This window comes from Suncus etruscus, chromosome 11, assembly GCF_024139225.1.
Source record: "Suncus etruscus isolate mSunEtr1 chromosome 11, mSunEtr1.pri.cur, whole genome shotgun sequence".
Taxonomy (NCBI): domain Eukaryota; kingdom Metazoa; phylum Chordata; class Mammalia; order Eulipotyphla; family Soricidae; genus Suncus; species Suncus etruscus.
In genome coordinates this window covers 82,353,751-82,380,286 of record NC_064858.1, presented here as the reverse complement: position 1 = coordinate 82,380,286, position 26,536 = coordinate 82,353,751, and the positions used below count along the sequence as shown (strand labels likewise).

Sequence of the window (26,536 nt, the reverse complement as noted above, 5' to 3'; positions counted from 1 at the left end):
CTGCCCTTCGAATATCCACTTAGAATATCCTGAAGACATCTTCTAGCTTTAAAATTCTCAGGAGTTTTCTGTGTCTTTGTTCCATGAGAGCCCCTGATTCTCCCCTATTTCATCTGACTACTCCTGTTTCTTTGTCTATCTAAAATGAGTTCATGCTGGTTCCTAGAAGTCACCCCTCTAAGCCTTTTTTAACCTTCAGATGCCACAGAGGAAGACTTCTAACCTCAGACAATTCCCAGAGCAATATATATGCCCATTATGTCCATTTTCAGGATAGGAGAAATCAGGAACATTTGAGTCCAGCTATTACTTGGCCATAAGGGCAAATAGTGTCAAGGAAGGATGGGGAAGAGGGGTAAAAGTAGAGGTTTATAAATAGTTTATGATTCACATACCTGAATATATGGAGGAATATGGTGAGCCATTATGTGTACTCCCCATAGAATTGTCTCATTTCAGGATCTGATCCAACAGTTACTAGAAAGGTGGTTCCAATGATCACTTTACTATTGGGAATCCGAGGGTCAAACTCTGATGATATTCAGCCAATAGGGTCAGACAGTTAAACTCTCGGGCATGAGACCATCAGCACAATCTGAGTGATGGTTTAAGGGAGGAGCATCCATTTGATCATCCCAGCTCTATGCTCAGTAATGTTCCAGAGGCCCTAAGTACTCAATAACAAATCAAGACATTGCTATTTACTGCCTTTATCCATAAGAGAAGAATCCTAAGGAACAATACTTTCATCCACTAATGGCTGGCGCAAGACTATACATGGTATAAGGAGATAATAGCTGATGCTTAGTCATGCCATTTTCAAGAAGCCATTGCTCTGTTCATTGTTCATGAGAATGAAAATTACAATTTCCCAAGAAGACATGTTTTATACAGTCATGATTTCAAATTTATGCCTACAAAAATAGTGTTAATATTTTCATTAAAATTATATAAATACAAAGAGAAAGAACCAACTCCTAAGTTGATTTGGAATATTTATCTCAATACCAAAAGTAAAAGTACAGAAGATATTAATCATATGATTAATAATAATTTTAGGTGCAACTTAAGTGAAGTGGGTAGAAAAGAGGTGACAGCCTTAAGTAGAAAGTACCACTTTTATCCACTTCAGAAAATAAGGAGATACATAGAGGATTTTAAAACTGCTGAAAATTTGCTAAGAATACTTGTAGGTACAAAATTTATGGTTACTAGTTATACAAAAGGGTTGTATGGCAAAATTTGTTTCTGTCTATTCTGTCTACAGGGGAAATGATTACTAGAACAGGGGAGGTGAATTCAGGCTACGGTGAATAATTGCACTTAGCAGGAACAGAAAGTCAGTCCTAAATTCTACCCAGGTTTTACAGAAATAGTATGGTGTGCTTCTTCATAGAAAATAATTTCAGGCAAAAGGGAATATCCTAGTATAAATTTTACTTTGAAATATGAAGAGGAGATAGAAAAAGAGAGAAAGATGCATTCAAGAAAGAATGCAGGCTTCTCCAGAGGAGAAAGTAAAGAATACACAACTCAGTAGAGTTGCAGGTCATTCTTCCCATTCTCGTTGACTTGGTTTTAAAGGGTTCTCCAAAGCTGTTCTCACATAGGACTTTGTAGATATATAAGAGCCCTTGCAATGATTTTGTCACAAAGAAAAGTTTGAAACTTTTGTAGGGCCACCTTTCTGTTCTAATCATAGCTTTCTGTTCAGATGAAGCTTCTTTCTTAAAGGTTTCCAGTCTTGTCTGGGCTTGTGATGACATTAGGTTTAGGCCTAAGTATAGGAAGTAAGCCTGACTTTATGGTTTTGACAACTGTGATGCTAGTGATAAAATAACATATTTATATCTCATCTAGGTTTTATGACTTCTTTTATTTTTTTTTGTTTTTTAGACCACACCCGGTAACACTCAGGGGTTACTCCTGGCTATGCGCTCAGAAGTCGCTCCTGGCTTGGGGGACCATATGGGACACCGGGGGATCGAACCGCGGTCCGTCCAAGGCTAGCACAGGCAAGGCAGGCACCTTACCTCTTGCGCCACCTCCTGGCCCCGTTTTATGACTTCTTGAGAACTCATTCTAGGACCCTTCTTTACCCATACGTAACTGTCTACTTTAACTTTGTCTTAATTTGAACATTATACTCAATTATGTTTGCATACATTTTCAAGTGTTTAAGAAATGAGTAAATGGGATAGAGAAGTAGTCCATAACACAAGACCCTTGCCTTGTATGCAATCAACCTGGGTTTGATCTCTAACATTCTATTTAGTCTCACTGATATTCCTCGGAATAATCTCTGAATACTGAGTCAGGACAAAGCAATAAGCATAGCTAGGTATTACCAAGAAAAAAAGAAACAAAAAAGAAATGATAATAATTTCCTCAGCTCAAAATAGAGGTTAAAGTAATTTAAATAAGTTAATTTTAAGAAAACATGTTCTATGTAATATTTGATATTTTTCTAGGCTATTTAAAGAAGGCTGTGACCAATATAATTCTACTTCAGGTTAAAATAGATGAACAAAAGAAAATATCCATTGTTTGGATTTTTAAGGGCAGCCAGAATTCTGCTTTCTATCTAGTTCTTCTAGGGCCACAGAAAAACTGACATATTCTTGATGCCCAGAAATAGATTAGAACAAAATACATGGATGTTTTACTGATGCTTCAAGGACCTAACTTATGCAAGCAAAAAGACAAGGAATGAAAGCTTACAAGATAGGCAAAATCTACTAATTGGAATTTCTAGACACATATGAAAGGATATCTCACAAAAGTTTGGAGATCTTAACAATCTCTAGATAGAATGAATGTGATAATCTTCCCATAGTTATTTGTATGTAAATAATATAAAAATAGCTGTTTATAACCAATGTTTCAAGAAATATTAAGAAATAGAGAAAATGGAGGTGGTGGTGAAGAGATAATACAGTGAAATGAGCAATTGAGTTTCATATGGTCAGCTCAGGATACATAGCTGGCAACCACCTGATAGTCTCAGCCTGCCAGGAGTGTTCTCTGAGTGCAAAGTAATAAGTAAATCCTAAGCAAAGCTGACATACCCCCTAAATATAACAAACAATAAAAGAAATATAGAAAATATATTCTTCCCTAACATTATATGTAGACCCTGAAGAAGTGGAGACATTTTATGAATAACAATTGTGTTTTGGTTTAGTTTCATTTAAAAATTAACTTAAATATTTTATTGAATGGCTTGTTATATAAATAATACCACGATCAACACTTATCATGAAGCTATTTACAAAGCTTAATAAACTTTAAAGATACAAAGTTCATTTAAAATACACTGATACAGGGCCAGAGAGATAGCACAGTGGCAAGGCATTTGCCTTAGATGCAGAAAGACGGAGGTTCAAACCCCAGCATCCCATATGGTCCCCGAGCATGCCAGGCGTGATTTCTGAGCATAGAGCCAGGAGTAACCCCTGAGAGCTGCCGGGTGTGACCCAAAAACCAAAAAAAAATACACTGATACATATTACTTTTAATGACCAGACTTAACATACAATCATATACCTTTAATTCTTTAATGTTAAGTGATTATCATCCTTTACCTGGTAAATGCACATGAAATAATTTATTGGGGTAAGAGAAAATACACAAATACATTCCTTAAACAGGCTGAATCTATTTCAATCTCTGGCACTGTTTATGATCTCCAAAGCACCACCACAAATGATCTCTGAGAAAAGAATCAGTAGAATGCTCTAGGGATATATGAGTGTAGAGTACATTCCCCCTCTCAAGAATGTAATAGCACATTAATTTTAAAGTTATCTAACTGAACTATATTTTGTTATCATACTTGCCTTTTATTAACTAAGAAAAACGTAATTAAAAGCTTGTTTGATACTTTCACTATTGAGTATTTCTTAGGTTTGTTTTCAGATAGCTTTGTAGAAAAATTGATATAACTATATATTTTTAAACAACTCTAATAAGTTGGTAGAAAAAAATTGGCATTGAAGTTAGAGAAATGTACTGGGTTAATATTTATCATAAAATGATCTATATGAAGTTCTCAAAAGCTAGAGTACCCATAAAGTTAATTAGGACTTTGGAGATTTTATTGAAGTATTCTTTAGATACCTTTATTTCATCAAAATTTTACTTGTTTGTAGAAAATACAACTCTATTAATCACATTTCTAAAGGCTTGCTTTACTTGCTTGTTTCTCAGAGTGTAAATGAAAGGATTCAGCATAGGAGCAACAGAAGTATTGAGAATAGCTACTCCTTTTGTCAATGATGCCTTTTCTTTTGCAGAAGGATTCGCATACATGAATATGCAGCTTCCATAAGAAATAGAAATGACAATCATGTGAGAGGAACAAGTAGAGAAAGCCTTTTTCCTCTGATTGGCAGATGGAAATCTTAAAATAGTTCTGATAATGTATATGTAAGATAAAACAACTAATGCCAAAGTGAAGAGCAGAGTAACTAAAGCAAAATAAAATCCAATTATTTCTAGGAGCCACGTATCTGAGCAAGATAGTTGCAAGAGAGGGAAATAGTCACATGCAAAGTGATCAATGACATTGGAAGCACAATAATCCTGCTGTAAGAGAAGCATAAGTGGTGGGAAAACTGTAAGAAACCCTCCTACCCATGCACATAACACAAGCAAGGTACAAAGCTTCCTGCTCATGATGACTGTATAATGAAGGGGTTTGCAGATAGCCACATAGCGATCATAAGACATGGCAGTCAGAATATAAAATTCAGTCACTCCCATGAAAATAAAGAAAAAGAGTTGAGCTGCACAATTGTTATAGGAAATAGTCTTATCCTGTGTGATAATTGCCCCCAGAAATCTAGGGATACATACAGTTGTAAATGAGATTTCTAAAAAAGAGAAATTCCGGAGAAAGAAATACATTGGTGTCTGTAGATGAGAGTCCACGAAAGTGAGCGTAATGATGGTCAGGTTTCCAGTGACACTAAGTATGTATGTGATAAATAAAAAGAGGAATATCACAATCTGCAGTTCAGGATCATCAGAAAGGCCTTGAAGAACAAACTCTGTAATCATACTATGATTCATTTCTCTCTTTTTTTTCTCTCTCTCATTTTTTTCTTCCTTTAGAGACATTTGGTTGGGAAACTTATTAAAAGGAAGATCTGAATAATATAAATCATCGTGTTATTTATTACATTGTGATATAATTATGATACACTTCCTTTGATCTGCATTTGTTTTCAACCTTGTGGACATCAATAGATCTAAGTAAGACATTTCATATCACTAACAGATGATAAGTCAACATTTCCTGCATTATCCAATATATGTAAGTCAATATACTTTTGCTGAAGAATAATAAGGTAAGCATTTTCTTTCTTTTCTTGCTTGCATTTATTACAGGATTCTACCACCTAAAAAACAGAAATGTGTGCTCTTAATTCAATCAAGAGGCATAAATGAAACATAGAACACAATAGTAACAACCTATTATAAGAAAAAAAAAAGTAAATTTTTTTCTAGCAACTGAAACAAATTTTAATTGGTAATTAAATTTATGATTGATCTTTTCCACATTAACTGGCATAATTATCAGGATAACATATTTATTTATTCATATATGACATCATAATATGCCCTAACCATAAGATGTGACAAATAGAAAAATAATTTATTCAACAAATAGAGAACAGACTCACTGATTAGCGATGAATCCCTTTAAATTATTAATGTTTGACAGATTCTATATGACTTGATATAAAATGTATATATAATTACTTTTAAACTTAAAATATATAAAAACTGTTACTCTATCTTTCATTGAGCCTCAATACACAAATTGAAAAACAAGCTACTTGTATCAGTTAATTTAGCAACTGACATTCAGTGAAATTTTTTATTTGAACATTCTTATTCCCAAGATGTTGACCATTAAAAGCAATCTTTTATACTCTCTTGTTAGTATGCCTTACATTTGTCTTTTGCATAATGGAAGCTACCTCTTCTGTATTTCAGATCATCAAATATTTGCTGAGGGATGGAAAGGAAAACTTCATTTTCTGCTAGATACCAATAAAAATCGCATTGTCAAATTGTGTATAGTTTCTTCTATTTTATGACTACTGAAAGAAAAAAAAGAATATCAATGTATTAAGATATAAACATATACTCTTATTCAATAATGCTAGTTAAGAAGCATAGAAAATGTGATATTCAAAGAAAAAATTTAGTTAAGATCACATTATGACTATGACTTCTTAAAATAGGTTCTGTATCCCATATTACTACAAATTTTCCATGTCTATTAGTTTTACCTCTGAAGAGAGTTATACATTGATCTTCTGGGAACATTGCAAAGTCCAGAATACATCTTAACTATGGAAGACTATTAGTGATTTTGAAAGTTATCCTTGGGTTTCTCAGTAGCCTCTTAGCTCTTGTATACAGTGACTCCTGAGAATGGTTATACTCATCTTTGTATTCCACAGAGAGCTTAAAATGTTGACTTTGGCAACATAATTATTTCCTTAATCAGAATTGTAATATTTTAAAACATAGCATTTATATTTTTATAAATAATAAAAACACTAAAAACTTTCTTATATAGAGGAATTCAATCTAATATATATTTATTTTGTCATTTTGAATATTAGCAGTTTTATACATATACTCTGCATTCTACTTTAATTTTTTTGTAGTGTGGTCATCTAAACACCAAGCCCTTTCAACATTTTAAAATAATTATTATGATGTATTCACAATGCTTACAATTTTAAAAATTCTATTACATAATATAAATCAATCCAGATTTAAATAGTATTATTTAATTATAATGTCATTATTGTCTTATTGTTCATCTTGGGCTTTAATTTTATTTATCCTATATTATGAGAAATAACACAATATTTTTCTTTCATTATTTATAAATTATGTTTTAATGAGCATAGTTTTTTCTTACTTTATTCCTTACATTTTCCAAATAATTTTGATAAGAAGTATTATAACTTTAGGAACAAGAGAAGGTTATTCACTTTCACATTAGAAGTACTGGTCATAGTAATTAGGCAAAAAAATACTAAGGGTATACAAATTATATTTTCAGGGGTACACCTGGCTGTATACAATAATTATTACTAGTTCTGTGCTTAGAAGTCACTCCTGGTGGAGCCTCTGGTCATAATGATGCTGAGTATCAGTCTAGGGTCAGCTGCATAAAAGATAAGTGTACTGCCTGCTGTACTTTCTCTCCAGCTCCAAAGGGCATATGGTTTAGGTTAAATTGCCAAACTATCAATATTTGCAGATATCATGATACTATATTTTAAAACTCTATGCATTCATTAGTAAAAAATTACCTATAATCAATTAATTGACAAATTGAGCAGGCTATAAAATCAACACACATAAATCTGGCATTCTTCTATGTAAATAATGAAGAGAGAGAAATTTATCAAACTATTCCATTCACAATTGTACTACAAATGTGAAAATATTGAGAACTGGCTTTTAAAAAAGTGCAAAAGACTTATGCAAATAAAACTATAATTTACTCTAAAATAAATAATAGACATAAGGAAATGGAAACATACCACTCACTATTCATGTGCTAGAAGTTTATATTGTCAGATTGAAAAAACAATTCAAAGTATTATAGAAATTTTATACAGTTCCTATAAAAATACCCAGAATTTTTGTTTTGTTTTGTTTCATTTTGGGGGTTACAGCCATTGGTACTGAGTCTACTTCTGGTTCTTCACTCAAGAATATTACTGGGTAGGACCTTGTGTGATGCTGGAGATTGAACCTTGGTCATTGTACAGGCATACCATTTTTAAAAGACATAGGCAAAATGCTGCCGAAATTTATATGTAGTAATAAAATTCACAGAGTAACCAAAACAATCCCAAGAAAAAAAGAAAATGAGAGGATTTTCTTTCCCCTACTTTAGATTAAACCATCAAACTGTATAATGAAGAGTATGGTACTGGACTTTCAGAATAGATTAGAATCAATTCATAAATATATTGACAATAGCATAGAAAGAAACTTTCAGGAGTTATAATCTAGAGCTAATTTTCAATAACTTGATACCATTTGCCAAGCAAATAAAAGCAAAGATAAATAAAAGGATCAAATTGAAAAGCTTCAGTATCACAAAAGAAATAACTAGAATAAACTAATATCCATAGACTATGACAAAGTATTTTCCCACAAATCATTGGATAAAGGATTAGTATCCAAATATGTATATGGCATAATAAAACAGCAAGAAAAAAATCAATCTCATCCAAAAATGGAAAGAAGAAAAGAATAGAAAGCATCCTTAAAGAAGACATAAAGATGGCAAATAGATATATAAAAATACTCTGAATTATTGATCATAAGAAAATAAAGTCAAAATTTTATATTCTTTTTTTCTTTTCTTTCTTTCTTTTTTTTTTTTTTTTTTTTGGTGGATGGGGTGTTGCATTGATTCTATTTAGCAGGAAATTCTAGTAGAAAAGTCTTGAATTGGATAAGAACTGAGGTTAAAACCAGGCCAAAGAGATTGCATAGTTTGTTTGTTTGTTTGTTTTTTACTTTTCACCTAATGGTTAGATGAAATCAGAAGACCTTCCATCCTAAGATTTGAGCTAAAACCAAGATCATAACCTCAACTGAGCAGAACTTTTTCTGGGACCATAAAGAAAGACCTTGTAATTTGACAACTAACATGCCCAGAGCATATAATCAATCTCATGGCAGTATGCTTGTATCTCTTGTATCTCTTAGGCCAAGGAAGTTTTCTTTCTAATTTCCCCCAATTTTTATTGTGTCTATGAAAAAATAAACTTGCCACATCTGCTCCCTCCCTTTTAAATTTTATTTACATTTATAGCTTCTAGATATGGGCCCCTACCTTTTTTTATATAAAACTACAGAATATGAATTATATTGCTCTGTCTCATATTTATATGCTTTCCTACAAACTGAGAAAGAAAAAGAAAAGTGGATGGGACCCAAGGGCCAAGTGGTCTCAAGAGCATAGAGTAGAAATAAAAATTGGTCAGCCCTAAATACCCAACAACAGTAGAAACAAGCGACCCAAACTATAATAAGCTATACACAAAATTGACCTGTTACACTAGCAATTTGGGGAGAAGTGGAGAAGTATGGGATGCATGCTGAAAACTATGGTGGAAGGAAGTCAACACTGGTTGTGGAAATAGCCCTAATTCACTGTTACTATGTAACTGAAATACAATTGTGAAAGAATTGTAATTCATTTTAGTCTCAATAAAAAGTACTTAGATTCTGGATATCATCTCATGCCATTGATTGGCATACATCAGAAGAACAAAATCAATCAGTGTTGTGGAGAATGTAGGGAAAAAGAAAGACTCATACGTTGCTGGAGGAAATTTTGATTAGTTCAATAGCTTTAGAAAATATATAGGTACTTCATACTTCTATAAACATTAAGAACACAGTTATCCCCAATTTTTGTCATCTATTTCAATGACCCCAAAACTTTATTCAAAAGACATTTATAGTGCTGGATAAATATTACTATTGGTAGGGTGATAAACTTGCACACAGCCAACCCAGGTTCCCTCACAGCACTACATATTATTACTAAGACTATCGGGAGTGGTTTTGTTTGTTTGTTTGTTTGTTTTTGTTTGTTTGTTTGTTTTTTCAGTGAAAAGTCAGGAATAAGTCCTGATCACTGATAGGCTTTCCCACATACAAAACAAAATGAAGGCATTCATACCCCTATATTCATTGCAGCAATATTCATAATAGTCCAAATCTAGGCTGCATTTCCAGCAGCAATGGATGAAAGTTCCTTTTCCATCACTCTCCTGCCTAATTGTTTCCAGTGTTTTAATTTGTGCCATCCACAGTGGTGTGCAAAGGCCTAAAAGCTGCAAGTCTGCAAGGAGGTGGGGTGGGACACAAAATGTAGTAACTCAGGACCACTGCCCAAGAAAGAAAGAGGGAGAAAGAAAGAGGAGGGATTGAGGTAGAAACAATATATCAATATATCATTTTATTTTCAGCCTGAAGTCTGCCACTATGGTGGTAGGGAGGTTTTATAAGTGATAGATAGGTAATTTACTAGCCTGAAAAAGTCAGTTGCGGGAGGCCTGCAAATTCATCTTTGAGAGAGAGAATAGGGAAAGGTAGAAATGGACCAGGGAGCATCTCGTCAATGTTTTATCTCAAGCCAGGTCTTGCCAGGCCTGGCCTTCTGCTCTGAAGGGTTGACAGGCTCTGCTCCAGACTCTACCCTGGATCCCCCTTCATCAAACTTTTTTCTTAAATAGTCACTGTACCATTGTCCATTATAGGGGGTTATATCCAAGCCCCAACTTCACCTCTCCGAAATATCTAAGCAACCCAAATTCATGAACATACTTGTTCTGGTTCTGCTTAACATGAAACTCTAGAAGAAAAATCTTGCCTGGGATAAAATAGCTCAGGCCAAAACCAGGACAGAGACTGTCATTTTTACTCCCTAAAGCACCAACAATATAATATGTGCTAGGCTAGGTGTATAGGACCTGATGATGAGGAAACAGCAACAACCTGATGTAAGGGCAGGTTCCCCAACTTCATCACATAACGTTTAGATGAAATCAGAAGACACTCTGTCCTTTGACTTGTCAAAAACCAAGATCACTAATTACAGAAGACTGACTGCAACAATCGTGACTGAGCAATTAAAGATAACTGTGAAAAACTTGTAATTCATAATGGTCTCAATAAAAATTATATAAAAAGTCCACAAAAATATCCTAGAAACAATAAACCAAGACAGTAAAGTGGCTTGCTACAAAGTCAATACTCAAAACTCTACTACATTCTTTCGACAACTAATGACTCAAAGGTGAAAGAGATCAGAGTCTATCCAATTTAAAATAATGTCCAAAAATATCAACCACTTAGGAATACAACTACCAAGAGTAGTGAAAGACCTATCCCACTAAAACTTGAAAAAAATTAAGAAAGAAATTAAGGTTGGACTCTTTACTGGCACCAGGCACAGATGACCTTCCTGAAGCTGAAGAGGCCTGAAGACAGCTATTTAGGAAGTAGAAAGCCTAAACAGGTCAGTAACAAGTAAGGACATTGAAAGAGTGTTAGGGTCCAGAAATCGAAGTATGAGATCACACAAATTAGAGTAAAGTTTAAACTTTATTACGCCTGTCAACAGCTCCAAAAGTTTAAACTTTATTCCGCCTGCCAACAGCTCTTAACTGACTGGCCATGGTTCTCTACCGCGAGGAATAAGCCCCACCCTAGGTTGTGAATGGGATTATATAAGATAGGGATATAGGGAGGTTCTAGCTTTCTGATGATCCTTAAAATGATTTGCTGTTGTCTAGGGGTATCTTCCCATTGCTGCCTTTTGTCCCTTCCAGATAGGTTACATGATATGATCAGGTGCAAATGGAAATTTTCTTGGGGAACCTAGCATGTAGTTCTCACCATGTGGTTCCTTAGGAAATGCATCTCTTTCTTCAGAACCTAAAATAGATCTGCCATGTGACCTTTTCAAAAATAGTGTTCCCCTTTGTTCAGAACCCAGGTCCCAACAAAGAGTAATTAAGAATCTTCCCAAGAAGATTCAGGACCAGAATGGCTTATGGGTTTTACCAATCATTCAGAGAATAATTTTTCCCATTGATTTTTATATTCTTCCAAAATTTTTGCAGATACACAATCCTCCCTAACACCTTCAATGAAGCTAACATTACACTTATTCACAAACCTGACAGAGATACTACCAAGAAAGAAAACTACAGAGAAATGTCACTGATGAACATTGATGCAAAATTCTTAATAAAATATTAGTAAACTGGGGCTAGGACTATTGCACAGTGGTTAAGGCATTTGCCTTGCATACATTCAACACAGTACTGACCCAGGTTTGATCCCTGGTATCCCCAACTTCAAGAAGTAATTCCTGAGTGTAGAGGCAGGAGTAACTCCTGAGCAGCGCCCCTCGGGTATTTTCTAAAGAGTTGGTATTGCAGGGTGATGTAAAAGCTCTATTTCTTTTCTTCTCTTTTCTTTTCTTTTCTTTTTCTTTAATATTTTAAAGATAATTTTTTTATTTAAGTGCAATGGTTACAAACATGTTCATAATTGGGTTTCAGCCATACAATGCATTACCCCATCACCAGTAAACTTTTCCACAACAATTGTCCCCTCCCCAATTTCCTACCTCTATCCATCCCCTGCCTATCTTTAAGACAAGCATTGTATTTCTCTATCATTTGTATGGTAGCTGTTAAGTGTAGATATTTCTGTAACTGTACATACCACTTTTTATGATAAGCTTGTTGTGATGAGCTGGTCCTTCCAGCCCTTATTTTTAATGTGTCTGGCAGTTATTATACTCTTTTATTTTTTTAAAATTCCACATATGAGTAAGACTATTTTGTGCTTATCTCTCTCTGACTTATTTAACTTAAAATAATAGTCTCCAAATGTATCCATGATTAAGCAAATTTCGTGACTTCATTTCTTCTAGCAGCTGCATTTCTTTGGGCCATCTGTATTCTTTGAGGAAATGTCTGTTCATTTCTTCTCTTCATTTTTGATGGGGTTAGATGTTTATTTCTTGTTAAGTACTGTCAGTAGCTTGTATATCTTAGATATTTAGCCCTTTATCTGATGGGTATCGTGTGAATAGTTTCTCCCATTCTGTAGTGACCTTTTAACCCTAGTCACTGTTTCCTTCGAAGTGCAGAAGTTTCTCAGTTTAAAATAATCCCCGTTGTTTATCTCTGCTTCCACTTTTTTAGACAGTGGTGTTCCCTCCTTGAAAATGCCTTTAGTTTCAATGTCATGGAGTGTTTTTCCTATGTTTTCATCTATATATCTTATAGTTTCAGGTCTTATATCAATGTCTTTAGCCTATTTTGATTTGACCTTTGTGCATGGTGTTAGAGGTCATAGTTTGCATGTGGCTAACCAGTTGTCCCAACACCACTTGTTGAGGAGGGTTTCTTTGCTCCATTTTGTATTTCTTGCCCCTTTATCAAAGATTAATTGATTGTAACTCTGAGGTTCATTCTCTGAATATTCAAGTCTATTCCATTGTCTGAGGGTCTGTCTTTATTCCAGTACTATTGTGTTTTAATGTAGTACAATTCAAAGTTGGGGAAAGTGATGTTTTCCATCTTCTTTTTCTTCAAAGTTGACTTAGCTATTCTTGGCCATTTACTGTTCCAGGTAAATTTCAAAGTATTTGATCCATTTCTTTGAAGAATGTCATAGATATCCTTAGAGAGATTACATTAAATTTGTACAATGCTTTGGGGAGTATTGCCATTTTAATGATACTAATCCTCCCAATTCATGAGCAGGATATATGTCTCCATTTCCTTGTGTCCTCTTTTATTTCTTGGAGCAATGTTTTATAATTTTCTTTATATAGATCCTTCACTTCTTTAGTTAAATTGAGTTAAAGGTATTTGAATTTCTGTTGTGTTATTGTGAGTGGGTTTTTTTAATGTCCATTTCTTCTCTATCATTATTTGTATATAAGAGCACCGTTGATTTTTGTGCATTAATCATGTAGCCTGCCAGTTTTCTTGTCATTTTCTCTTTTCTTTTACTTTTTTTGTAAAATTTCCATGTTGATTTCCAAAATGGTTGGAGTAGTCGGCATTTACATTTTCACCAGATGTAATAGGAGTCCCTTTTTCCCTACATCGGTACCAGCACATTTTGTTCCTATTGTATTTGATGTGTGCCAGTCTTTATACTATGACATCATATATCATTGACATTTTGTTTCACTTCTCACTGTTGATTTATGATGTGGAGCATATTTCATGTGCCTTTTGACATCTGTATTTCTGCTTTGAGAATGTTTCTGTTTATCTCTTATCTCCATTTTGATGATGTTGTGTTTGTGGTTTTTAATTAAGTTTTACCAGTGCCTTGTATATGTTGAATAGTAACCCATTATCAAATAGTTATCACTAAATAATTTTGCCCTTTCTGTGTGCAGTCTTTGCATACTGGTCATTGTCTCTTTTTAGGTTCAGAGCTTCTTATTTTAATGTAGTCCCCTTTATTTATGTTTATTTCCATTTGGTTGGTCAGTGGTGTTTAGTCATTAAAGATGTCTTTAGCTTCAATGTAATGGAGAATTCTTAAGTTTTTCTCCTTGTACTTTATGAATTCAAATCTGGTATTAATGTATTTAATTCATTGTTATTTGAATTTTTTGCATGGTATTAGAAACAGATATTAGTTCTTTTTTTTGTATGTAGTTGAACAGTTTTCCCAACATCTTTTATTTAAGAGGCTGTCCTTGCCTTCTTATTAAAGATTAACTGACCGTATACCTGAAGATCTATCACCGGATATTTCACTATATTCTACTGAACTGGGGGTCTGTTATGATTCCAGTACCATGCTGATTTATTTACTTCACTTTGTAGTATAGTTTGAAGTTGGGGAAAGTGATGACTCCCATCTTCTTTTCCCAATTTCATATGAACTTCAGGATCATTTGATCCATTTTTTAAAATATCATGTGCATCTTTATAGGTCCTACATTGATTCCATACAAAGTTTTGAGAATTATTGTCATTAATTTATGCTACTATTTCTTATCCATGAGCAGGATTCTTTATGTTTTCTTTTATTTCATGAAATAATGCTTTATAGTTCTCTTTGTATAAATTGTTCACTTCTTTAGTTAAATTGACACTATTTACTTGGTTATCTGAGACACAATTATGAATGGAATTTTTAAAAAAATTTCTTATTTGGGGGGGTTTGGGCCACACTCGGTGATGTTCCAGTGTTACTCCTGGCTCTGTGCTCAGAAATTGCTCCTGACTCAGGGGACCATCGGGACACTGGGGAACAAACCCATGTACATCCTTGATCAGCAATTTTCTACTGCTGTGCTATCGCTCTGGCCTCATTATTTTTCATTATTTGTATATAGGAAAGCCATGGAGTTTTGCATATTGTCTATGTAGTCTGTCACTTCACTATAAAAATACTTTGTTTCTATAAGTTTTTTGTAAAAACTTTAACACTTTGCATATATTGTATCATGTTATTTAAAAAGAGTGCAGGCTTGTCTTCTTCCTTTCTTATCTGTATTCATAATATATTTCTCTTTCTTATTTGTTATGGAAAGAATTCCAGCATTATATAGAATAGAAGTAGTCAGAGTGGAGAAACTTGACTTGTGACTGGTAATTGAGAAAAGGTTTTATGTTTTTCTCCAATGAGCATAATGTTTTCTGTGAGTTTGTGGTTAATGGCTTTGACTATATTGAGAAAAGTTTGGTATATTATATGCTAAATCATGCTTTTATCCTTGGGATTTCTCCTAATTTATCATGCTGTATGATATTTTTGATAAATTGTTGCATTCTGTTTGCCATTATTTGTTGTGGAGTTTTCTTCACCAAGGATAATAGCTTGTAATTCTCTCTCTATTTTGTGGTCTCTGGATTTTTTCTATGATATTTTCTATGATATTTTCTTCATAGAAAGAAACTCTCTGTATTTCTGTTTCTTCCATTTCCTTAAAGTGTCTGTAAATTTTTGTGGCAGCTATAGTGATTTCATTTCTGATTCTTTTTTTTTTTTCTTTTTTTTTTTTGTTTGTTTTTTGGGCCATTCCGGTGATGCTCAGGGGTTATTCCTGGCTATGCAAAACCATTCCTGTCTTGAGGGACCATATGGAACTCAGGGGAATCAAACCATAGTCCTTCCGAGGCTAGTGCTATCAAGGCAGACACTTACCCCTCTGCACCACCACTGGAGGCCAATCTTTTATTAGGTTTTTAATCATTCTTTCTTGTGATTGTTATAGATTTATAAATCTTATTTATTTTTCAAATAACAAGGTCTTGGTTGCATTGATCTCTGTATAATTTTGGGGGTATTTTAGCTCATTCATTTCTGCTATATGCTTTATTATTATTTCTGTTCCCCTGTCTGTTTTTGTTCCTTTTGTTTTTCATTTTCATTTTCCAATTCCTATTTTTTTTGTATTTTATCAACATAATGTCAGCGATCTTTTATTTTATTTTTTAAACTATTTTTATAATTTTTATTTTAGTCATAGTGGCTTACATATCATTCACAGTACCAAATTGTCCACCACTGAATTGTCCTCCCTCCACCCCTTTCCCGTCCTGCCTCCCATAGCCTCCACCCTCACCCCCGGGCCTGCTAGAATGAGTGGTCTCCTCCATGCCTAGCTTACTACTTAGTGATCTTTCAACTGTTTGGTCATGGTACCTCCATTATATCCCCCTCTAATTGGGAGGCTGGACTAGATAGTTAAGGTTATGTGGTTTTGTTTGAAGAAGAGAAAAATAATAAAATGGGGTAAAAATCAAATATGCCGAACATGGCTGAAGTCCTTCTAGAGTCTCTCATCCTCGGTTTGAGAGACAAAAGAAAAAAAGAAGGTGGAACACCACATCAGTATAAAAAGAAGTACCAAATAAAATATCTAGTGAGAGCTACAGCAATAAAGATAGGCACCATATACTTGCCGTGGACTTGAGATAAAAAACATGACAGAGCACAAAATGGAAGAAGAGAAAATAAGAAAGAAAAAATAAATAAAAATGGAGACAACCAGTTCAATATCCACACCAAATCAAAGAAATCGACAAAAGCTAGATAGAAAAAAAGGATTATTTTGTGCTCTCTCTCTCTCTCTCTCTCTCTCTCTCTCTCTCTCTCTCTCTCTCTCTCTCTCTCTCTCTCTCTCTCTCTCTCTCTCTCTCTCTCTCTTTCTCTCTCCCCTCCTGCATAGGCACAGTAAACATTGGAGTCATTCGAAAAAGAATTCCTTTGGTCTAAGAGATACAGGGCTTCTCCACCCTTGAAGTATATTGTCATGGGATTAACTATAGACTCCTTTCTAGTTCATTTACTCTCCCATTGGTGCTTTTGTGGTGTTCAGGAGACTTCTGCTCCATCCTGGGTGGTAAAATCAGGTTTCTGTATCTAGAGATTTCTGTCTCTGCACATGTCAAGGATGGAACTTATGGTGAAGTCTTTCTTTGTGGTTCTAGAAGTTCTGTTCCCTTAGTGTCATTATAGTCCGTCTTCTGTGGTTGGTGGTCTTGGTCCTTGCGCTGGTCCCAGGTTGGAGCCTGGGATAATGTCTTTCGTTATGTTACCAGAAGACCCATTCAGTTGTTACTGTCTCAGTCATACCTCTGGAATTAGAAATCATGGTTGTTATGCAGGTCATAGGTCAAAACCCAGACTAGGGGTTTTTTTCTTGGTCCCAGGATACATACTGCCCAGTCATGGTTCTATCAGCCAGTCATCTGTAGATCGCGATCTTAGCTTTTGCACAGACTAATGGGTGACAAGTCTTCTGATTTTGTCTCATTGTTAGCTGGTAAGGTAGGAGATACCCTGCTCTTAGGTCAAGTTGTTCCCAATTTTCTCGTTGTCAAGATATCCTATTAGTGCTGGGCCATGTTGGTGTTTGAGCAGTATTAAGGATGTCCCAGGTGGGATTTGGTTCCTGTAGCTGTTTTGAAGAGCTGTGTCCGTTTCTATGCCTGGGATCCAGGGTTCCAGGCTGGAAAGTCAGCATCTAATCACCTGGGGTCTAAGTTGGGTCCACATAACATACATTCAAGGTGGGAGATGCCCGTGTGTTGTAAAATAGTATGAGTTCTTATCTCTAGTAGATAAGAGCCCATTTTTAAACGTAACCTTACCCCTTTTTTTAGTGTGCCTTTGCAGGAAGAGATGGTGCTACATTATATTGCTGTTGCAATTGGGGGTGGAAAGAGAAGAAAACAGAAGCAAGTCACACACCCAAAAAAGATAAAAATAGAGGTAAAATATATGTGCTCCCGTATATATAAAGAAAAAAAGTGTTTTTTAAATAAAAATAAAAATGAAATAAAAATGTAATTAAAGGAACAAAGTGATGCAGGAGACTACCTCATATTTGGGGAAAAGCAGGCAAAGAGGTAGTGTTATACAGGGCTTATACTTATGATGGAACTATGGTTTCCCCATTGTCTTTTGAGATTTTCTTGTGAGGCATGGGTTCCCGGGTGCCTTTTCATCACATACCCTGACCTTCTTGAGATTGGCAAAAGATTGCGGCAGGGAGGTCTTGGGTAGAGTTCTTGCATTGGGGGTCCTTTTAGAGCTAAGTCTGGTATCAAGCAACAGTCCACGTTGGGAAGAGTTGCCACACCTCGTGAGTCAGCAGGGGTGTTGGTTGTCTTTTCTTGCCAGGAATGAGGTGTGGGATTGGGTGGGTGGGTGTCCCTTCACTTCGGTGCTGGATACTGGTTCGTTGGGGAAGGGGGTCAGTCTTGATGCCTAATAGATTAAGAACTGAAGGTGAAGAGTTTTAATAAGGTGGGAAATCTGGATGGGATTGAGGAGTGAAGGGATAGTCAGATTTCTAACCGGGAAAAAAGGGGAAGTATATGGAAGGGGCAGAAAGGTGAGGAGAGCAGATAAGATTGAAAAGAAAAAGAAGAGAAAAAAAGTAGTGAGAAGAGACAAGGAAAGAGCAAAGGAGTGTTAGTTTGCTTGAATGTGTTCGATGAGTAGCCCCTGTAGTATAACTCTGTAGGTCACAGTTGCTGCTTCGGTGATCTTCATTTTCCAATTTCTTAAGTTGTGTAGTCAAGTCAAATTATATGTGTGGGCTCAATCTTCCTGATAAATGTATGCATAGCTATGAACTTTCTTTTCTTTTCTTTTCTTTTTTGGGGAGGGCACACCCAGTGATGCTCAGGGGTTCTCCTGTCTATGTGCTCAGAAATCACTCCTGGCTTGGGGGACAATATGGGATGCTGGGGATGGAACCATGGTCCATCCTAGGTTAGCACATGCAAGGCAGTTGCCTTACAGCTTGTGCCATCATTCCAGCCCCTAGCTATGTATGAAGTTTCATCTTAAAAGAATGACCTGTAATATATGTATAAAGCAGCAAAGTAAGAGAATAACAAATAATGGAAATAAACAGAATCTGTGAAGTGGTCTACAGAGCCAAGTTAACTGTGGTTGAGAATGGTGAAGACGAGGTTGAAGGGAGTACCATAAGTCAATGATGAATAGAAGCATACATTTTTGTGGAATATGTGCTATTGGAACACTGCATAAAATTCTAACATTATTTGTATTGTAAATCACAGTTACTAAAATTTTAAAAAGTAATAATAATAGTAATAACATTTGAAGCTCTTATCTGAAATATTTTAGTTATAACAAAGAAAACATTTCCTGAACACAACTATAAATATTTCAAATAAAATAATTTTTATATTAAAACCAGGGTTATAACCTTACTAGTAGAACCTAGAATGTATGAGGTTTTAAGATTGAGTGTGAGCACCACAATGCCACTGAAATCCACCAAGTGTAATAAACCTGTGGCCTCTGAACATTAGTAGAGCCTAATGATTTAACCATAAGGCACCAAACTGTCCAGACTGCATCAGCAGTATGAAGAATGCTCTCTCCACAGCACTGTTATTTGTGTATACTATATAAAATACAATTAAATAATTAAATAACTTCCTGTAAATAATGTACTTGTGATACAATTATTTAAATAATACATACAATGGGTATATGCAACCATGTACTGTCCTCTTGATCCTAATTTCTATTGTCTCTGAGTATTACTGCTTTTTTGCTTGTTTATTTGTTTTGGGCCACACCCAGTGACTCTCAGGGGTTACTCCTGGCTATGTGCTCAAAAATCACTCCTGGCTTGGGGGACCATATGGGATGCTAGGAATCAAACCCAGCTCCATCCATGGGTCAGCCATGTGCAAGGCAGACGCCTTATTACTTGTGCCACCGCTCCGGCACCTATTATTGCTATCTTTTATTTTTCTAATATTCCACAAATGAGTAAGATCATTCTGTCTATCCCTCTCCCTCTGACTCATTTCTCAGCATAATAATCTACATATCCATCCATGTATAGGCAAACTTCATTATTTCATTTTTCTATTGTCTATGGCCATTTCACCCTAAACTGATCTCAGAAGTTAAGCAGAGTTGGGCCTGGTTAGTATTTGGATAATTGTTTTTGGAGGGGGCACACCCATTTGATGCTCAGGGGTTACCCCTGGCTAAGCGCTCAGAAATTGCCCCTGGCTTGGAGGGACCATATCAAACACCGGGAGATCAAACCACGCTCCATTCCTTGGCTAGCTATTGCACCTTACCTCTAGCGCCACCTCGCCGACCCCGGATGTTTTTTTTTTTATATTTTAAGAATTATTATATACAATACTACTGAGGTCAGATTCATGCATACAATGTTCCAAGCCATACCCTCCAACAGAATGTCCCACTCTCAATTTATTCCCATTCCTATCTCCTCCAGCACTATATACTCTATCATGGTAAACTCATTTCTGTGAACCTATTCTCAAGGTCTATTTTTGGTAGTTTGCGATCGCCCTTTTGTTTTCCTTTATAAACATAAAATTGAATAGTAAAATGGTAGTTGCCGGATCTAGAGAAGGGAGAAAGATTGCATTGCTAACAAAAATGCATAAAGTTTGATTTATGCAAAATGAATAAATTCTACTAAAATTGTCTACATAGCAACATGGCTATGGATCTTTAAAAATATAATTAGGTAAATCTGTGAGCTGAAGAGATAATACAATGGGCAAAGTACCTGCATTGCATGTGACCAACTTGGTCTGATCTCTAGGGCCCTGAAGCCACTCGGAGAAAGTCCTGAGTTTAAAGACTCAGAACAACTGTGTGAGACCTAAAATCAATTAAAATATAATAATATGACTAATAAATTACATTTATTAATATATTTATATATTTAGTATATAAATAATATATAGTAATATATATAATTCATATATTTTATATATTTATATATATGCTTGCATGTTTTCAAATGTATTGTATCCCTGGAGTGAGATATACATACCAAATATGCCAAATATACCTAATATTATACCTTATTTATTGGTGAGTGAATAGATACTGTTAAAGTTTGTCACCATTTGTTTTAATTAAAAAATTCATTTCAAGTAATATGGAATCAAATAATTCTTTGTAATTTTTCATTAACATTTAGAATCTGTTTCTTTTTGTTCATTTTTGTTTTTATCCACTGTACTTAGGGCTTACTCCATGCACAGTGCTCTGGTATATTATCTGGTGGTAGAAATATCAAATTATTTTTATCATTTTTAAAAAATTTTTAACAAAGTTAATATGTTATTGTTTATAGACAATTCATAATTTTATTTCAGCTTTTTATACATTTGCACTCATACACATTTTTTATAAAATATATTAAGCACTGGTTAAAATCAGTAAATAGAATGTGTGGAAGCATAATTTAATAATTTTAAAAATCTCAATTTTGAGCATAATGAAAATTTTTCTTTACTATGAAACTTAGTTTCTACTAAACAAAATTATTTTGTCTAGATAAAAAGTGATTCAAACCAGTATGACATAGTACAAAATCAGAGTGTAGCTTCTATAAAACTAGAGAAAATTAAATGATCTGATTGATAAAGGATTTTTGTTTATTTCTTTTACATTTTATAGAGAATGTATTACTATATCTACCTATGTCTATTAAGTCACAGTATTTAAAAATATAGAAACTTATTGAACATCAATACTTCCAAAGCATATATTTTTTCTTCCATTCTGGGGGGGGGATTTGGGGGACCACACCCATTTGATGCTCAGGGGTTACTCCTGGCTAAGCAGTCAGAAATCGCCCCTGGCTTGGGGGACCACATGGGATGCCGGGGGATCGAACCATGGTCCTTTCTTGGCTAGCACTTGCAAGGCAGATACCTTACCTCTAGCGCCACCTCGCTGGCCCCTTTTCTTTTATGTTTAAACATAAATTTATATTGAATATTTTATTTATACGAGCAAATATTGGTTCTTGGTTCTTTAACACAAACATTTAAATTTTCAGTTAGTAGCATAGCATTTTTATTTTATGTAATAAGATTATAAGATGCTGAAGAAAATTTCTATCAAAAGTATATAAAATTCTATTTTAACATACTGAGAAAAATATTGTTTAAAAAATCATAAACAATAATCATTTAACCTGCTGAAACTTTGTTAAATAAAATTCAAAATAGGAATTTAGGCAATTTCACTTTTCAGGATATTAATGTTTAAGTATCAGGGACTAGCCAAATGCTTAGAGGATTGTTATACATACAGCAAAAAAGATAAATTAAGTTTAAATATTATTTTAAAAAATTGTTCATAAACTTTATTAAAAAGAAAGTGTCTGAAGATTACTTATGACATTGTTGACTCCCAAGAGAATAAAATAAAAATAACTGAGCAAAGCAATCACTAAAGGAAATGGTTTTATCTCCTGAAATAATAGTACTCAGGAATTTGGGTATCCTGACAGTTGTGAATGAAACTTCTAATAAGGAAACGTTTCTGAGAAAGAAATACATGGCTGTCTTAAGGTGAGAATCCAGCAGAGTAATAATTGTCAGATTTCCAGTGGTGCTAAGCATGTAGGTAATAAAAAGAAATATAAAGATGACAACTTGAAATTTTGGATCATCTGACAGTCCCAGGAGAATAAACTCTAATATTTCTGTATGGTTTCTCATTGTTCAGTTTGATCATTTATTTACTTTGTTGTTGCATTTTGTAAATCCTTTACATATCTTGAACATCCATCCTTTGTCTTATGTGTGTACCTTCTCCATCAGTAGGATATCATTTTATTTCAGCAAGTTTTTTTATATTGCATAAACATTTTTACTTTAATCTAGTTTTATTACCATCTTGTTCTTGTTGTTTTGATTTTGACCACATCCAGTAGTGCTCAGGGCTTACTCCTGACTCTACACTCAGGCATCTCTCCTACAGAGATTCATGGGAAAATGTGTGGTGAAATTAAATCCAGGTCAGCTGTGTGCAAGGCAAAGGGTTTATCCACTGTACTCGAGGCCCCCTTCCAATTTATTATTTTCTTGTGATATGCTTTATAATAGCATAAAATTTCTAAATATACCACTAAAATATCAAAAGAAAAGCTGTATCTATATTTTTCAGAGTATTTTATGTGTTTGATACCAATAGCCAAATCTTTAATCTACTTTGATTTAATTTTTATAACAGTTTTGAAAAATGAGAAGGTAGTAGTTAATATTTTTGGAATTTAATTTATTCGAAGAAATTATGGAATTAAATGTAATAATATGAGAAAATAAATATAATATATTTTTGTTTGGTTTGGTTTTGTGGCCACACCCTACAGTTCTCAAGTATTACTCCTGACAGGCTCAATGGACAATCTGGGATGGCCTGGTCCAACATAAATTAGCCCTGTTCCAGGCAAATGCCATACTCACTGTGCTATTGCTCCAGATCCAATTAGGAATTGTTTTATTCTTTATTTAAACTATCCCTGAGTACCTTCTATAAAAAAGATGAATCATTGTCAAAATTTTTGATAGAATTATCCTGAAGGAAATGCTAAGGAATCAATAATGTCAATTAAATAAACAAGTGAAATTTAATATGGAATAATCATAAAATTATTAAGTGAAAGTAGAAGAAAATAGCCCTAAAATTTAAGAGCTTAGAGTTTGGATAAAGCAGAAAAAATTGGGGGTGGGGTTTGGGTTATACCTGGTTACTCTCAGGGATTATTCCAGACTATGCTCTCAGAAATCATTCCTGGTTTAAGGGACCATATGGGACACAGAGGGATTGAACCACAGTCCTTCCTAGGTTAGCATGTCCAAGGAAAACCCCCTACTGTTTGCGCTACTGTTCCAGCTCCAGAGATATTATTTTTTGGGTGATCAGGCCACACTGGCAATATTTAGCAACAGCAATGATGTTAGACAGTGCTACAGTGCTTTTTCTGACTCAAGGATTCATTTTTATTTTTTAAATATTTATTTAAGCAACATGATTACAAGCATGATTGTAGTTGGGTTTCAGTTATAAACAGATCACCCCTCTTCACCAGTGCAACTATCCCACCACCAATTTCTCCCTCCCCTTTTCCCAACGTTGCCTGTATTTGAGACAGGCATTCTACTTCACTCACTCATTAAGATTGTCATGGTAATTGTTAATGTAGTTATTTCTCTAACTGCACTACTACTCTTTGTGGTGAGCTTCATATTATGAGTTTGTCCTTTAGGTCCTCATTTCTATTGTCACTGGGGATTTTTACAATAATGTCCTTAATTTTTCTTAAAACCCATAGATGACAGATAAGTGAAACTATTCTGTGTCTCTCTCTCCCTCTACTTATTTCACTTAGCATAATAGATTCCTTGTACATGAAATTTCATGATTTCATCACTCCTGATGGCTGCAAAATATTCCATTGTGTATATGTACCACAGTTTCTTTAGCCCTTCATTTATTGAAGAGCATCTTGCTTGTTTCTAGAGTATGGCTATTGTAAATAATGCTGCAATGAATAAAGGTGTGAGGAAGGGAATTTTGAATTATATATTTTTTTGTGGTTTTTGGGTCACACCCGGCAGTGCTCAGGGGTTATTTCTGGCTCCAGGCTCAGAAATTGCTCCTGGCAGGCATAGGGGACCATATGGGGCGCCGGGATTCGAACCGATGACCTCCTGCATGAAAGGCAAACTCCTTACCTCCACGCTATCTCTCCGTCCCCGTTTGAATTATATTTTTGTGTTCCTAGGGTAAATCCCTAGGAGTGGTATAGCTGAAACATATGAAATTCAATTTCCATGAGCTCAATTTCTAGTTTTTTGAGGAATCTCCATATTCTTTTCCATGAAGGCTGGACTAGACAACATTCCCACCAGCAATGAATGAGAGTTCCTTTATCGCCACATCTCAGCCAGCATTGAATGTTCTTAGTCTTTGTGATGTGGGCCAGTCTGGGGTGTGAGATGGTACCTCATTGTTGTTTTGATTTGCATCTCCCTGATGATTAATGATGTGGAACATTTTTTCATATGCCTTTTGGCCATTTGTATTTCTTTGAGAAAGTGTCTGTTCATTTCTTTTCCCCATTTTTTGATGGGGTTAGATTTTTTTCTTAAGTTCTGTTAGTAAGTTGTGTATTTTGGATATTAGACCTTTATCTGATGGGTATTGGGTAAATAGTTTCTAACTATTCAGTTGTGGATCTTGTATCCTAGGTACTATTTCCTTTGAGGTGAAGCAGCTTCTCAGCTTAATGTAGACCCATCTGTTTATCTCTTCTAAAAGCTTCTTGGCAGAGTCTTTAGGTTATTTTAAATACAGAATCATGTCATCTGCAAACAGTGAGAGCTTAACTTCTTCCTTTCTTATCTGTATATTCTTGATATTTCTTTCTTTCCTAATCACTATGGCAAGAACTTCCAGCACTATGTTAAGTTGGAGTAGTGAGAGAGATCAACCTTGTTTTGTATCAGATTTTAGAGGATTGGCTTTTAGTTTATCTTCATTGAGAATAATATTTGTCATTGGCTTGTGCTAGATGGCCTAGACTATATTGAGAAAAGTTCATTTTATTCCGTCAAGAGGGATTTTATCAAGAATGAGTGATGTCACTCCTAGGGATATACCCTAGGAACACAAAAATCCAAAAGAAAAATCCCTTCCTTACAACTATATTTATTACATCACTAGTTACAATGGCCAGACTCTGAAAAAAAAAAAAACAACAAGATGCTCTTCAACAGATGAATGGCTAAGGAATTGTGGTACATGTACACATTGGGATATTATTCAGCCATCAGGAGAGATGAGGTCATGACATTTCCTATACATGGATGTATATGGAATCTATTATGCTGACTGAAATAAGTCAGAGGGAGAGAGATGCAGAATAATCTAACTCATCTATGGGTTTTAAGAAAAATAAAAGACAGTTTTGCAATAATTTTCAGAGACAAAAGACAGGAGGGCTAAAAGTCTCAGCCCACTACATGAAGCTCAACACAAAGAGTGGTGAGTGCAGTTAGAGAAATAACTACATTGAGAACTCTCATAACAACATGTGAATGCATGAGAGAAGTAGAAAGCCTATTTAGAGCACAGGTGGGGGTGTGGTGATAAGGGGAGATTTGGGACATTGATGATGGAAATGTTGCACTTGTGAAGGGGGGGTGTTCTTTACATGACTGAAACAGAACCACAATCATGCTTGTAATCAAGGTGCTTAAAAACATATTAAAAAAAGTGTTGGACCTTATGAAATGCTCTCTATGTATCTATTGATCTGATCATATGATTTTTTTATTTTATTATATTTATTTCTTTTATTATATTTAAACCAGATTAGAAATGAAAAGGGTGAGATCACTATAGATATTTTAGAGATTCAAATGGTAATCAGAGACTACTTTAAGAAACTCTATGTCACAAAACATGAGAACCTGGAAAAAATGGATAAATTCTTGGACTCATAATCTGATTTTGATTTAGAGATTAAAGCTGGCAGTCCTTTGAAGCAGGTCTAGGTTTGGTGCTTGGAGTTTGCTCCCATTGGTGTGAGAGGACAATGAAGTGTGAGGGCAAAAGCTCAGATATCCTACAT

At 34.8% G+C, this 26,536-nt stretch overlaps 1 protein-coding gene across 1 annotated transcript; it reads right to left on the bottom strand.

The window, feature by feature from the left end:
* Positions 1-4,137: 4,137 nt before the first annotated feature.
* Positions 4,138-22,616, bottom strand: LOC126022601 (olfactory receptor 6C3). The gene is made up of 2 exons (XM_049783570.1): positions 22,551-22,616; positions 4,138-5,010 (listed from the first exon to the last, which is right to left on the bottom strand). The coding sequence occupies exons 1-2, from the start codon at positions 22,614-22,616 to the stop codon at positions 4,138-4,140; spliced, it is 939 nt and encodes a 312-aa protein (XP_049639527.1).
* Positions 22,617-26,536: the final 3,920 nt, after the last annotated feature.